Source organism: Delphinus delphis, chromosome 12 (genome assembly GCF_949987515.2).
Source record: "Delphinus delphis chromosome 12, mDelDel1.2, whole genome shotgun sequence".
Lineage (NCBI taxonomy): Eukaryota > Metazoa > Chordata > Mammalia > Artiodactyla > Delphinidae > Delphinus > Delphinus delphis.
Genome location: NC_082694.2, coordinates 26,762,543 through 26,777,580, shown reverse-complemented (window position 1 = coordinate 26,777,580; position 15,038 = coordinate 26,762,543). Strand labels below are relative to the sequence as shown.

The 15,038-nt window shown below is 53.3% G+C and overlaps 2 protein-coding genes across 2 annotated transcripts; one reads left to right on the top strand and one right to left on the bottom strand.

The window, feature by feature from the left end:
• The first annotated feature begins 4,763 nt into the window (after positions 1-4,763).
• Positions 4,764-6,165, top strand: TLX2 (T cell leukemia homeobox 2). The gene is made up of 3 exons (XM_060027744.1): positions 4,764-5,163; positions 5,609-5,846; positions 5,949-6,165. Exons 1-3 carry the CDS (start codon positions 4,764-4,766, stop codon positions 6,163-6,165), a joined length of 855 nt encoding a protein of 284 aa, XP_059883727.1.
• Positions 6,166-7,856: 1,691 nt separating this feature from the next.
• DQX1 (DEAQ-box RNA dependent ATPase 1) lies at positions 7,857-14,593 on the bottom strand. The gene is made up of 12 exons (XM_060027743.2): positions 14,563-14,593; positions 13,942-14,197; positions 13,475-13,668; positions 12,685-13,069; positions 12,099-12,332; positions 11,908-12,007; positions 11,644-11,802; positions 11,375-11,566; positions 9,414-9,533; positions 9,048-9,238; positions 8,521-8,711; positions 7,857-8,300 (listed from the first exon to the last, which is right to left on the bottom strand). The coding sequence occupies exons 2-12, from the start codon at positions 14,176-14,178 to the stop codon at positions 8,144-8,146; spliced, it is 2,160 nt and encodes a 719-aa protein (XP_059883726.1). The 5' UTR covers positions 14,179-14,197; positions 14,563-14,593; the 3' UTR covers positions 7,857-8,143.
• Between the last annotated feature and the right edge of the window lie 445 nt (positions 14,594-15,038).

Below are 15,038 nucleotides of genomic sequence, written 5' to 3'. Positions count from 1 at the left end.
GAATTAGTGGTAAGGAGTTATGAGATTGGTGATATTTTAATCAACTACTTCTCGCTACAGCCACTGCTTACCTCTCTGTTCGAAGACGGCATTATCTCTTCTCTGGATGATTGCAGTGGCTTTTTGCCTGCTTTCCTTGCTTGTACCTTTACCCCTCTTTAGCCTATTCTAAACATAGCAGCTCACAGTGGTTCCGGTAAAACATGAATAAAAAAAGGATACGTGGGGGCTTCCCTGGTGGCGCGGTGGTTGAGGGTCCGCCTGCCGATGCAGGGGACACGGATTCGTGCCCTGGTCCGGGAGGATCCCACATGCCGCGGGGCGGCTAGGCCCGTGGGCCATGGCCGCTGAGCCTGCGCGTCTGGAGCCTGTGCTCCGCAACGGGAGAGGCAACGGCAGTGAGAGGCCTGCGTACCGGGGGCCGGGGCGGGGGGGGGGAAGGATACGTGGAAAGTTTTTTTGAGTTGATGGATGTTTATTATCTTGATTGTGTTGATGGTTTCATGTGTGTATACATGTCAGTGTATCAAATTGTACACTTTAAATATGTACATTTTATTGTATGTCAGTTTTGCCTTAAGAAAGTTGCTTAAAATAAAATTTAAAAATGAGGTTTCTTACTTTTCTGTTTAAAACCTTCCAATAGCTTCTCTTTTCAATTAGAATAAAAGTCCAAGTCTTACAATGGCCTTCAAGGCCTTGCATGGTCTTTCGCAGTCCCTCAGTCTCTCAAGACACACTGGACCCCCTCACCATTTGTTCCACAGATACACCAGGATATACTCTCGTGTCCCCAACTTGAAATGCTCAGATATCCAAATGGCCCTTTTTTTCCTTCAGGTCTTTACTCCATGAGGTCTTCTGTGATCAATCTAGATAAATCATAATCCCCCACTCTTACACTTCTTCTTCCTCCTTCCTTGCTTTAGTTTTCTTCTTAGCATTGTTATTATTAAGTTTATTGTATATATTTCCTTTTCACCTGCCTCCCCCACTAGAATGTAAGGTGCTCAATGGCAGGAATTTTTGTTGTATTTACAACTATATTTCGTGGTGGTGATGATGGCCTAGACTAGGCTTTCATCTGTGGAAATGGAAAGGAAGGACTGTGTATGAAACATTTCAAAGAAAAGAATAATAGGAGGAAGTGAATAAGGAGCTTGAGGGGAAGAATTTCCTCCAGCCTGTTGGACTTAAGGTGGCTAGAGTGAAAGCAGGTGGAGCTTGCTAGAAAACTAGAATGGTGGGGTGGAACACAGCAAGTGTCAGAACCAGGGACTGAGGTCTTAGAGTTTTCTGGGTAGCTGTAATAGATGGAACTATTGGAATGGATGAAACCTGAGCAGAGGTAGAGATGGGTAAAGCTGAAGTCTGAGCTCTGAAGAATGCTCACAGTCTTTGGTGGAAGAAGAGAAGTCGGTGGAGGAAAAACATAAGCAGTGACTGTGAATGTCCAAAGATGTAGAATAATATGATATTATGGAAGCCAAAAGAATGGACATTTCAAGAAAAAGTTGATGGTCAGCAAAGTAAAACATGTCAGAGGAGTCCTGGATAACAGACACTGGACACGGGAGCTCTCTGAGAAAGGGTCCATGTAGTGAAGCCAGCTTACGGTGGGTTAAAAGAATAAATAATGGGGAAATGGAGAAATGGGTATGGGCAGTAAAAGGGAAAAGGAAACACATAATTTCTCTTGAGAAGTTGGGCGAAGACTTTGTCCAGATAGTAGAGACTTAAGACAGTTGGGGGTAGGAAGGACTAAATTGATAAGAAAAATGATGATACAGGAGTGGGGACATGGCACCAACAGCAGGACGGAAGACAAGATTCAGGAGGATGGGCTGGGAATGTGGCCTCTCCCTTTGAAGCTGCAGGTTTGAAGGCCTGAACAGAAACTAGCAGGAACCATCTTGCTAGAGAATCAGGGAACTAGCAAGGTAGAGGCAAGCCGAGAAATTCCTAGGACTGTGGCTGACAGAATTTTTTTTTTTTTTTAATCCCCAGAAGATGTGTATATACTACCAGGTTTGTGACCATTCTCCTCCAAGGATCAGTTGGGTAATCTCTGGGTGGCCGTGCCATCTGTGCTGACCTCAAAAGGCAGGATGTAAAAAAAAAAAGGCAGGATGTAGAGTAAGCAGGTATACAGGTCTGCACAATGCTACCTTTTTCACCTGCATTGATTCACTCATTGATTCATTCAAGAAGGATTTATTCCGCTTGATTGGAGACACACTAGTGCTCACTGTCTCCTGAGGCCCACCCCTGGAGTGGGAAAGGGGACTGACAAACTCCTAACCTGCAGGCCAGTCCCCTTGAGAGACTTTATTTACTTTACTGTCTCCCTAGGCTCTCTGTTCTCATCCAGGGAAATCCAGCCCATTGCTATCTCTGAAGGGTTTGCCTGAACAGTAGAGGTTTCATGCTCTCTAGTAGCCCCAACCCCTCTACTGCTGAGAAAAGATGCTTGGAGTTCTGTGAAGGCTAAGGGGAGGTGGTGATATGTTTCCTTCACCAAGACAAAAACAGCTGCCACAGTAGCAGTACCCGCCCCCACCCCCCCACCCCCCCCACCCCCCCACCCCCCCCACCCCCGCCGCGCCCTCAGCCCCAGCAACCCTTTCAGAAGGGATTGTTGGCAGGGTGGGGGAATAGCTGGAGAATTGGATGATGGAGGTGGACAAGACTGGGGGAGGATGTCACCTATTATTGATGCCCACTGCCTCCCTCCCCCATCATTCACCCCCTTCAGATTGAGGTTTTCTGAGAACACTGAGGGGCTGGTGGCTTTGTGTGACGAGAAAGCCTACTCCCTTCTTTCTCTTCCTTATCTTCCTGCCCAGATGCCCAAATATCATTCCTGGTTCCCTGGAGAGAAAAGACCCCTTACCGTGCCCTAAGCGCCAGGCTGCCAGCCCATCTGCTAGGGACAAAGGAGGGGCAGAGTTTTCCCCAGGAGATCCTGGAGAATCAACTGGAAGATCCGTGCTCCCAGGGAGACCCATCTACTAGACTTAGAAGGCATTTCGGCTCACACGGGTAACTGGCAGCCTGTAGGGAAGCACCAGAGTGGGCTGCAGCGGAGGGGCTAGAGCTGGCACAGTGGGGTGGGGTACTTTGGCCACCACGTGCCGAGGCAGGCCAAGCTACTCATCGTGCCCACCCTCTGAGGGATGGTAAGAACATCCCCCTCCAGGCGCCCAGTCTCACCGGCTCAGAGGCGCCAGGAACCAGCCCCCCCAACCCCGGGGTCCGGGGCGGGCCGGGGAAGGTAATGTAATTCCGACCCAGCTAACCCGATTATGGCGGCCTGCACCGGGCTGGGTGGCGGCAGGGGCGGGTCTAAGGCACAGGGGCCCGGCCGGCCCCGGGTCCCATCCCGGGGAAGGATGCAGAGTTCACACGCTCCCAGCTCCTGGGTCCTCGGCAAGAGGTCACAAGGTCACCAAGCGGCTTCTGTCTTTCCCCACCTCCCTTCTCTGACACGCTCCAGGCACAGTTTCCTGGGCTTGGGTGGAGTGAAGCAGCTTTGCGAAATGAGGCGGTTAGGATCCTCCGAAGACTTCTGTGAGGTCCCAAGTGTCGCCTGTGGCGATTTCGTCCTCCCGCCTTTGCGGGGGTGGGAGGGAGTGTGTGAGAATAGACTTCCTAGGCGCAGAGTGGAGGGGCAGAGTCCCGCGTTGGTGGTTCCCTGTTGGGGGCAGAACGCCAGCCCCAAGCCCCACTGACCTGAGTTGGCTCCGGTGGAGCCACGGGTCCGCTTTACACCGATTTCAGAAAATCGAAATTCTAAGAAACACTGGGCACCCATTACGGGCGCTCCCGAATGCAGCTAGGGCCCGTATGGGAGAGGCCGGGAGGAGCACCAGGATCACTGGCCCAGAGTAGTTGCTCCCCGCCCTAGCCCACCGGACGCCCTGCCACCGCCTTCCCACACCTGTCCTCTTCCCGGGCCTCCAACTCGCCGGCCCCGTTCCCCAGCCGCTTCCCATCTCAGCCAGAAAGCCACAACGAGATTTGGTCTTCGAGAGCATTTAGGCGGGGGCCACAACGAATTCGGGAGTCGTCAGGCAGGACCCATCGGGAGGCGAAGAGTGGGGGCTGTGGGAGGAGGCACCTGCAAGGAAGCCGGTGAGGCCGAGGAAACCCCAAAGGCGGAGGCCAGCGAGGATGGAGTTGCCTTGCGCATCTCGGCTGACTCAGCGCGTAGCGGCCCAAGCACCGGCCCCTCCCGTGCAAGTTCATAACACCCTCGCCACCTTCCCCCCTCCAACACCCCCACCATTCCCGCCGGCCAGTCTTCCCCGCGCTCAGAGCAAACAGGCGTCTCTTCCCCTTTAACAGGCCCGGCCCCGCCCCTGCCCTACCCCCAGCCCCCACTGCCCACCCGAGGCTGATCTGTCAGTCACTGCCCCAGCCCGAGCCGGCCAACCCTCTCCACCCTGGACTCGGGCAGAGGCCCTGGCAGTCCAGCGTCCATCTGCTCTTCAGAGTCAGCAAGGGCGCTCCTGGGGCCCCAGTGGGTCGCGCTCCCCCGGGATGCGAGTCCCTGCGCCGACGCCCGGCAGAGGCCGGCACGGGCGCGGTTACTCCCCGTACACAGGGATGAAGATGTCCTGGGGGCCCCGGCGCCTCTCCACGGCCAGCCCCGCTGACCCCTGAGGCCACCGCCCCAAACGCTCCGCTGCTGGGCTCCCAGAGCTGTTTGGGGCGCCCTCCCCAACTGCCAAGCCTCCTGCGGTCCTCCTTGACGCGGACCCATGGAGCCGGCGGTGCTGGCCTCGCACAACCTCCCGCACCACGAGCCAATCAGCTTCGGAATCGATCAGATCCTGAGCTGCCCGGAACCCCCCGGGAGCGGCCTAGGCCCGGGTCGAGCGGGCCAGGGCCATGGGGAGAGTGTGGCGTTCTCGGGTGGATTTCACGGAGCCACAAGCTACGGCCCCGCGGGCTCGCTGGCCCCGCTACCAGGCAGCTCTGGCGTGGGCCCGGGCGGCGTGATCCGCGTCCCGGCGCACCGCCCGCTGCCAGTGCAGCCGCCCGCTGGAGGCGCGCCTGCTGTTCCTGGACCCTCGGGTTTGGGCGGCGCCGGGGGCCTAGCGGGACTCACCTTCCCTTGGATGGACAGCGGCCGCCGCTATGCCAAGGACCGGCTCACTGGTGAGGTTGCCCGATCCCTCCAGCGTCATGCCCCACACTGACCCGGTATCCTCATCTTTGATCCTTCTGCTCCAACTCAAGATCCCCTTTCGTACCCTCCGTCCCTAATCCCAGGGGATCCTCCCTCAATTGGTATCTCTTGGTCCCGCTGCTGAGAGGCGCTGGGGAGGTAGCTGCCGTCGATGCCCGCGCCCTCCTCTGCAGTTCACTGTCCACACCGCGGGAAGGGCAGGGTGAAGTTACGGGGGACGTCTCTCCCTCACCCAAGTGGGAGGGCCATTTCCGAGGCCTTTTCTTGTCTAGAAGCCTCTACTGGTGCGGGGTCGAGCTTGGGGCACCGTAGGGACCGGGCGCGGGAGCTCTGCAGCATTGGCAGCCGCGCTCTTCTCAGTGACACCTCGGGCCGCCCCGAAAACCCTGCCTTGCTCTTTCTTCCTCCCTGTAGCGGCGCTCTCGCCCTTCTCCGGGACGCGCCGTATAGGTCACCCCTACCAAAACCGGACCCCCCCAAAGCGGAAGAAGCCGCGCACATCCTTCTCCCGCTCGCAGGTGCTGGAGCTGGAGCGACGCTTCCTGCGCCAGAAGTACCTGGCCTCGGCCGAGAGGGCGGCGCTGGCCAAGGCCCTGCGCATGACCGACGCTCAGGTCAAGACGTGGTTCCAGAACCGGCGCACCAAGTGGCGGTGAGGCGCGGGGCGGGCGAGGGACCGGGCCGGGCCAAGTGGCGGTGAGGCGTGGGGCGGGCGAGGGCCGGCCTCGCTGACCCCGCGTCTCCGCTCGCCCAGGCGCCAGACGGCCGAGGAGCGCGAGGCAGAGCGGCACCGTGCGGGCCGACTGCTTCTGCACCTCCAGCAGGACGCACTACCGCGGCCGCTACGGCCGCCGCTGCCCCCGGACCCGCTCTGCCTGCACAACTCGTCGCTCTTCGCGCTGCAGAACCTGCAGCCCTGGGCCGAGGACAACAAGGTGGCTTCCGTGTCCGGGCTCGCCTCAGTGGTGTGAGCGACGCCTGCCCGACTGGCCGAGCGCTCTTTTCCGGACTGAGGCGCCGCGTGGAGCCCCGGGCCCGGGGCCTTGGAGCGCACGGCCGCCCACCCCGTGGTTCCGTAGCAGTGGAGAGTGTGAGGAGGAGGTGGCCTCGAGGCTATCGTCAAGAGCTCCTCGGCCACTGCCATCTCCCAGGCCAGCGTTGCGCTGTTGCCCTGCGCGCTTAATCGTGACCTTTCCCGCCATTTTTCACTTAGACTGTTGCACCGCGGCTGGAACCCGAGGCGCTGAGGGGGCGGGACCTGAAGTATGATAGCCAATGAGATGCGGGGAGGGGGGCGGGCTGGCCAATGGCTGCTCTCTTGAGGGACTCCGGATTCTTCCGTGGGTGTGTTGGAGCTGGGGTTCTGTGTGGCTGGAGTAGGTTTACAGGCCCGGCTGGAATCAGGAGGCTGCAGCCCGCACAGGCCGGGTCTGTAGCAAAGGTGTGAAGGAAGGAAGGAAGACGTCAACGACAGAGGAGTAATGGAGGAGGTGCTGGAAAGCGAGTCTGACTGACCGCGACAGGAACCAGAGGGTTATCTACGCTGGGCGTCTCATCCTTCAACTGTAAAATAATCGCTAAGGACTTTGAGCCCCATGTTGTCTGTGTGTTTAACCGGCTGACTACGTCCTCTCACTTGAGCCTTACAAGTGGGTGGCAGGCGAGACGGATACTTACACACTCAATGGAAAAGAAAATCTGGGAACACTAATCTGGCTCTGGTGTCTCTCGGGGACAGAGAGGGAAGAGGAGGAAGCAATGGACAAAGTTAATGGGCCCAATGGAGTTAGGGTGAGCAGAATTTGGCAAATAATTAGGAAGTGATAGGCCTAAAAATAATCAAAGATAATTCCCAGGTTGGAAATGTAAAGGATCAAGAAATCAATGGTGTTGTGGATGATGAAAGGGAAATTGGGAAGATAGAACCAAGATTAACTCTGCAGGCAAAACTAAATGCTAGACCTAGAGAGAATAAATTCTGGAAAAATGCCTTTTGGGGGAGGTCAGTAGACATCCACATAGAGGTAGGAAATAGATGGAATGATGAGAACAGACAGAATCTCCAAGGGAGCAAACTGAGGCAAAAAGCAAAGTTCTAAGGATTAAAGGTTCCTTTCCATCAATTTCTATAAATACATTTACAATGTGCAAGATAATTGAGGATATCAAAATTAATAGTCCAAAGGAAGAAAAGGGAACGTAGTACCCAGCTGAAAAGAGAAAAGCATGATGTCCTTGAAGTTGTTAGAAAAACTTGTGAGTGGGCCAGGGGCTGCTGGGAAGCTTGTTGATGGAAAGTTAAGAGTTTGGGTATGGCTGCAGTAGCCTTGAGGTTTAAGAAGAGCAGGATTTAAGTTGTATGAGAACAAAAGGGAAGACTTTGTCTGATTCTTATAGCACAGCCTTTCTTTCTCCCCTGGAGGCAAGAGCAGTGTGATAGAGGGAGGTAAGCTTTAGGCAGGGTTAGAGGCCAACTGTAGTCAAACTACTCATGTTCCATGTTAGTGACAGCTAGGTTAGTCATAGTACAAGTCTTGACTAGAGGTGGGAACCAGGCAAGAGGATGTCACTGTTGGAGTTGACTCTTATTCTTTCCTACTAACTCATCTCTAACTCATGGATATTGCAAATGCCGCAGAACCAAACTCAAATTTGACACCATATAAAAAGAACTTTTATAGACCAAAAGGGAACACAAGGATGGGTTTGGCATAAGTTGGGTATATGAAAGGCATGTTAGTTCCTCTCCAATAAATAGAAGAAAGCTAAGGAAAGGGTCCTACTCTGTTTAGACTGATTCGCTCCACTCCCAGCCCACCATTTCTTGGAACTCAGGTTCCAGTATTTGATCCTTAACTTTGGGCTTCTAAATCTGGCTGGCTGCCTAGGTGCTAGCCTGAAGGAAGATCTAATGTAATGAGATGAGCTCAGCTTCACTCTGCAGGCAGGTCACTGCAGGACACAGGCATCTCCAAGCTCTTGGGTGGAGGAAGATTCACTCCCTGTTGAAGAATCTGCCATTTCTTCCCTCAGCTGGTTCAGGAAGTCTTTGCTCTCACTAGGGGGCAAGTTACTCAGGAAGTATGGAGGGGCCAATTCCACCAGCCTGACAGAGACAGTTATAATTAGATGATTTCTGTATCCTCTTTTATAATGCATGTTGTTAAACTTCTTACTACCCCTTCCACAAACCCTGTCTCCTCAAATCATATATTACTACAAACCACTAAGACCCCCTCCTCTTCTTAGGGTCTCTAAATCCCTAGCTTTAATTTTGGCCCCAGGAAGAGGAATGGGTAGTATAAGAAGGTTGTCAGGGAACTCACATCTGTGGTTGAATCTCAGAAACAATGGAAAGGCAGTTGTCTTTGGAAATGGAGAAATTGTGGTAAAGCACCCAGGGCGGGGGTCTGGCAGGAGCCCTGCGGCTTCTGTAGCAGCAGTATGGGGAGAGCTGGGCCACATGCTTATGGGTTAGGAGCAGGTAATTTCCAGTTCCATCTGTGTCTCGGGCCACCTCATTGAAAGACAAAGATATTGAAGGAATAAGTGAGAGTGAAGTGTCAGTCAGTAGAAGAAAGAAAAGGGAGTTGAGAAAGAATTATTAGCAAGGGTGGTGACAGTATTAAAAGTAAAGCATACCTCTAGGTGTTATAGCCCTACCATACTACGATACTGTATGGCATCTCCATAGCCCCTTGTATCCAAAACCTCAAAGGAAAAGTTTCTCCTGGTCCTAAAGAATCCTTTGTATGGCCACCTGGACCCCAATTTCAGAGATGACATACACCAATCTTTGCTTCCTCTACTTTCTGCTCCTTTTATGACCCTCACCCCAACTCTTTCCCCTAACCTTAAGGAAGTATCCTGACACCAGTGCTTTCTGAAGGGCTCTGCGATTCTGCTCAGAGCCAAAGGCTGGTTGAGACAAGGGAAGTTCAATCCGTTGCATGAGTTCTAGGAGTTCTCCCCGAAGTTTATGGGCTTGGCACAATGCTGCCCAGTTTAGACCCCGAGCCTGGCACCAAGCCTTGTCTGCTCCACCTAGGAATAGAAAGGGACCAGCTATAGCTAAAGCCCTTGAGACCCCCAAAAGAACCCAACCCTTGGCCAAAGGGCTTCCTTTTCCTGGGAATAGAGATCTGTCAGCTGGTTGCACACCACTTCCTCTCTTTGGAAAATCTGGATTCTGTAAGAGGATGCAGATTGGACCACTCACTCTGTATAAAGGCTTCATACACCTGGATCAGAGAGCTGTGATCACCATCCACGTGTTCTAGTGCCCGACGCAGGGCAGCTTCTTCTGCACAGAGTGGAGGACGAGTAAACCCAGGGGCAGCTGGAGGCAGAAGAGAGGAAGTTCATTTTGGGGAATGAGAAAGGACAGCAGTGCACCGAAGAGGTAGAAGTGTCACTTTGGGAACTTTATTCAAAAGACTTCTAGAGACTATGCAGTTTATTAGACATTGAAGATAAATAAATGAAAAACAGTCTCTGCCCTCAAGAAGCTTGGGAGAGATCAACAAGTAAGCAAACTTGATAAGCCCAATAGGTGTGCAGGCCAGTATCTGAAGTTTGAGTAGGAATTAGTTCAGTGGAGAAAGGGCAGAGGGAGTATTCTAGACCACGGGGATAGCATGTTTGGAGAACTGCAAGCACCTAGTATATGAGTGGAGGGGATGGCATGTGTGGCAGGGTGGCAGGAGATTAAGCCGGAGTGGTAGGTATGGGCTAGGTTAAGAGAGGCTGGATGTGCTATGCAAATGAGTTTACATTCTGTTTGGAAGGTAGAGAATAGCTGATGAAGAGTTTTTAAAAGTCCACGTGTTTGGAAGAAGTTCACATGATTAGTTAGGAGGCTACTAAAGGAATCCAGCTGAGTAGTGATGAGGTAACACTGGCATTGACTGTGAGTATGGAGACGAACAGGTAAATTTTTTAAAAATTAGGAAAAGTGAAAAATAATAATGAAAAAACCTGGAGGAAGTTTAGTCTAGAATGATGATAGTGGAGCTGCAGAGATGATTGTATGATTTTGTGGTGGTGGTGATGATGGTGGTGTTGGTGTTGGTGGTGGTGGTGGTGAGGGGGTAGTTTAAAAAAGTGCTCAGGCTTGGGCTTCCCTGGTGGCACAGTGGTTAAGAATCTGCCTGCCAATGCAGGGGACATGGGTTCAAGCCCTGGTCTGGGAAGATCCCACATGCCGCGGAGCGGCTGGACCCGTGAGCCATGGCTGCTAAGCCTGCGCGTCCGGAGCCTGCGCTCCTCAAGAAAAGAAGCCACCGCAATGAGAAGCCCACGCACCGCGACGAAGCCCGTGCGCAGCAACGAAGACCTGACACAGCCAATAAATAAATAAGTAAAATAAATTTATTTTAAAAAAAGTGCTCAGGCTCAACAAAAACGACAACAAAAGTGCTTGAGTTCAGTTCTGGGTTGAAGTATTATGGACAATTCTGATAGAAACATCCATCAGGAGTTAGATATATAAATCCAAGATTCAGAAGAATGATATTGTGGCATTTCAGACGATGGGGGTGAATGAACTTGCTCAGAGAGTTCAGGGAATGGGAAGACAAGAGGGGCAAGGACAGAACCCTGAGGTCCAACTTAACAGTGGAGGAGCAGAGGATGAAGCAGAGGAGGAAGAGCTCAAGAGATTAGGGAGTGGCCAGAGGGGTAGGGTGAAAACCAACCACAAGGAGCGGGTCACAGAGGCTTAGGGAGGGGCAATTTTAAGGTGGGAATGGTTGGTGTTCTATGTGTCAAAAGAAAGTCATGAACAGGGGCTCGAAAGTGTTCATTGGGTTAGGTCTCTAGGAGGCCACTGGTGAGCTTGAAGGCTGTGTCAGTGTTGTGGTGGGCCTGAAGCTGGAATGCAGCGGGCGAGGAATACCCTAGACTGAACAGGATAGAGATTATTCTGTATAGCCGAAGGGGAGTGTAGGGTTGAGGAAGAGGGGTGCAGTTTTAGTAATAACAGGTAGGAGAGATTTAAGCATATTGAGGGGCAAGAACCAACAGAGAGATCGGAGAGGGATAAGTGGTGAAGCCTAGTTCCTTAGGCACTGTGAGCGCTGGGAGCTAGAGCAAAGTGGAATGGGCTGGTTTTAGGAGCACCAGAACACCAAAGGGAAGGCTGAAGTGGCCATAAGAGCCAGAGAGAGAAGCGATTTATACCAGTGAGCATGGCGGCCAGGGTGAGCATCTCATCCACACAGTCAAACTCGCACGAGGCCAGCAGGGCTTTGGCCAGATCAGGGGCCAGGGGAAATTCTGATAGGATGACTCCCAGGTCTGATAGGTCCCCATTATCATCCAGGGCTGCCAGATAGTCTAAATCTTCCAGGGCCTGCATCAGTGCTTCTGGAGCTGGAGAGGGAACAAGGCTTACAGGGCAGGGGGTCTCAGAGCCTGGACAGCAGGACTTGGGCAGGAGGGGTGCTCACCAGGCCGGTCCAGGAAGTGACACTCCCCTGGCTCTGCAATTTGTCTCCTCTTTAGTAGTAATATCAGGGGGCTCAGATTCTCCTCACACACCCTGGGTTGGGGCAGCGGGGGAGCCTCTAGTTCTAGGAAGGACTTAGGATACAGGCAGAGGCAGGATCCTGAGGGGAGAAAGACCTGGGAAAGAAGACCACTGTAGATTTCTCAGGGCTCATGGGTTGGGGACTCTTTTCGTGTTTGATTTCATTGAGGGCAAAGGCTCTTACCTGGTAGGATCCCTGTTGCCCGCAGTCGTCTTGCCTCTGCCTGACACTTGCTGATTGGTCTCAACACTTGGGATTCTGCTCGGATCTGAGGACTGTAAACCTGTCACCACCCCCCAACCAAGGCCAAGACAGATGAGAGAAGGCTATTTCTATCTTTAGCCCCCACGTCCCCTCACCTCTCTTTCACTCACACTTCGAAGCTCCAGTCCTGAGTCAATGACATGTCGGATGGAAGGGAGGGAGAAGGAGAAGTCGGCCAGCCAGTGAGTGACCACAACCTTTCGGGCACCCGATTCTATGTCCTCATACACAGCCTGAACAGCTTGTCCGCAGCCTGGGTGAAGGGGCAGCACCCGTGGTGGAGGCCCTTGGTTCTCCAAGGACCCCCCATCCCTGGACAAGGACTCACAGCACAGGGAAATTTCCTGAGAAAAGGGGTGGGGTGTTAGGGTAGTTCTCACCTTTGTGGGTCACAGACCCCTTTGAAAAACTGATGAAACACTATGGCCCTTCACTCTGAAAAAATGCACATACTCACAAAGTTGGGGTGTTATAATTTCAGGAGCTCACTGAACCACAAATCCCTGCATTGTATGGAATCAAAAAGAGGGTGGTAGACCTTTTTACCCTGAAACCCCAGAGTTTTTCCTCAGGACTCCAATGGAGAGTAAGTACTAGAACTCCAATGTTCCTAACAAGCATTGCTCACATTCCCCCCCGGGACAGGAAGGGACAGACATGAGACATGAGTACCTCCTTTTGCATCCCATGTTTTACCTCCTCACTGGGCAGGTACACTAGCACATCTCCTGGAGCCTCCTTCCGACACAATTCAAGCACAGCTTGGCAGGCAGCTTCCACTCTATCAGTAGGGACAGTGTCCCTGTAGACGGGAGTGGAACACCTGCCAGTCTCTCCAAGTACATGTACAACAGGAGGATTGCCCCAGAAGGCCTGGAGCTTAGGTTCGAGGGCTGGATCAGTAACTACAACCACTCTGGGGTCCCCTGGAAGGTTTCCCAGCCTGGCATCTCGCAGGAGCCCCTGGAGCAAATCTGAGGCCACTGACCGCTCCTGAGCCTCATCCAGCACCAGCACACCCCACGCTCCAGTGCCCCGGGTCGAGGCCACCTCCTGCAGAAGCAGCCTGTCCCAGCAGAACCTGTTGACATTGGCAGTGGGCAGAGGAGTCAGTGTAGACAATGACCAGCCCCAGAAGTCCAGAGGAGCTTCTCCCCAGGGGGCCTAGATTCTGATAGTAAAGATCAGAAAAAGACCCTGTGACTGACTTCCTGAGCCCATGGACCTTTACCTGTGACCCACAACCCCACTGGTGACACTGTTCACAAGCTGTACTCCAGTTAGGAAAATGAGACTTTCATGATGAGGGTGAGGTTGAATGTCTGAGGTCCCTGGCTGGGGTTAAAGGGCTGAATTCAGCAGTTGCATCATGCATGATTTAAAGGGTGAGCTAGGCTGAGGGAGGGAATGGTGAGATATCAGAAGACTGGGCTTGTTTCTACTGGATGAGGGGAAGATCTGGGGTCAGGCCTGCAGGGGGCCACACCTGAGCAGGGTGTCAGGCCCAGTGCAGTCCTCTTGGGGGATGCTGTATCCAACCTCATGACCCAGGGTCAGGTCCATTTCATCAGCAACTTGCAGGGCCAAGCTCAGGGCTGCCAGAGGGTAGGGCTGAGTCACAGTTACCCGGCCCTTCTGGAAACCCCTGGCCAGCACAAACTCTGCACACCACTGTGGGATCTGGGGTAAGGGTAGGGAAGGACAATCAGTCAGTAAGATATAGAACTCCAGTCAAAAGTGCTGGGGGAGCTGTGGCCAGTTTAATCTCTTATTTGGGGAGTCCCCTGGTCCTTCACCAGCTACCCTGGGGCCAGCCTGTCTCCTTTTACCCACCTCCCTTATTACTCCACACAACTCCGCCCTGCCCCCCACCCCCCTCCCCCGCCTCCCTTGTCCCGGGAAGAGCCAGTTCCCTAGCCCCTCCGTTTGTCCACTCCCAGAATCTTCCCCAACCTGGGTGCTCTTGCCAGAGCCAGGCTCTCCAGACACCAGCACCACTCCACTGGGGCTACTCTCCAACTGCTCCAAGAAGGTAAAGCGAGCAGCCCAGATAGGCAAGGATCGGCGCTGCTCAAGCAGCTCGTAGTAGCGGGAAGAGAAGGGGAGCCCGTCAAAGGGGTTCACAGCCAGTTCAGAATCCCCAGGGTTTGGGCCAGACTCTTCTTCCAGCCCGAGAACCTGAGAGGCCATGGTGGCTGTCTAGCAGGACCTACAGAAGGCAGGGCAGACATCAAGGCCTCGTATTTGGTGACTGACACCATCTGCCCACCTCAGCCCTGATCCCTAACCTGTACCCTCAAGTGATAATGCCCCGGGGTCCATCCTTCCCAGTATTTCTTGCCTGCCAGGAAAACAGTGGAGAGTTGAGTCTCCACGTAAGGGACTATCAAAAGTGGACTATTACCCTGTAGTCAGATAGTAAAAATCCTTTGACTAACACAGGGGTCCTCAGGGGCAGCAAGAATTCTATGAGACATGGTAATCTGTGGGAAGGTCCCCAAGGGAACAGAATGAAGAATCAGAGGAGCGGGGTAGGAATCAGGGAGCAGGGCCACAAGGATCCTGGATTCAAACCTGCTTGCAGCTCTGAGACGTGTCAGGATGGCAGCCAGTTCCAGACCCACACAGCAAGTCACCAATAACCCTGACCTGCTGTGAAGTACAAAGGTAAATTCCGGCTCCACCCACACCCTGGGGTGTGCCTCAACAGTCCTAAAGACTGTTTTGGGGTGGGGCCATGTGCTCCACCTTATTTAATCTGGTCAGCGGCCTATGGAAAATAGGCTCAAGCCACCACACTGAGCATGTGTGAACTCTGCAGACTTTGTGTACTGTGCTCATTAGTGAAAGGCATCCTGGGACTTGCAGTTTTACAGCTTTTTCCTCACATACCTGGGCTGAACACCCAAGCTAGGGTCCAGTTGCTTCTGGGCCTTCAGCTCAGTTACATTTCCTTAATATCACGCATTTCTTGACATGAGAAGGTGATTGCAGACAGTTCCATTCTGACCACCCCCACAAACCCACAAGGAAGCCCTCATCCCTGATCC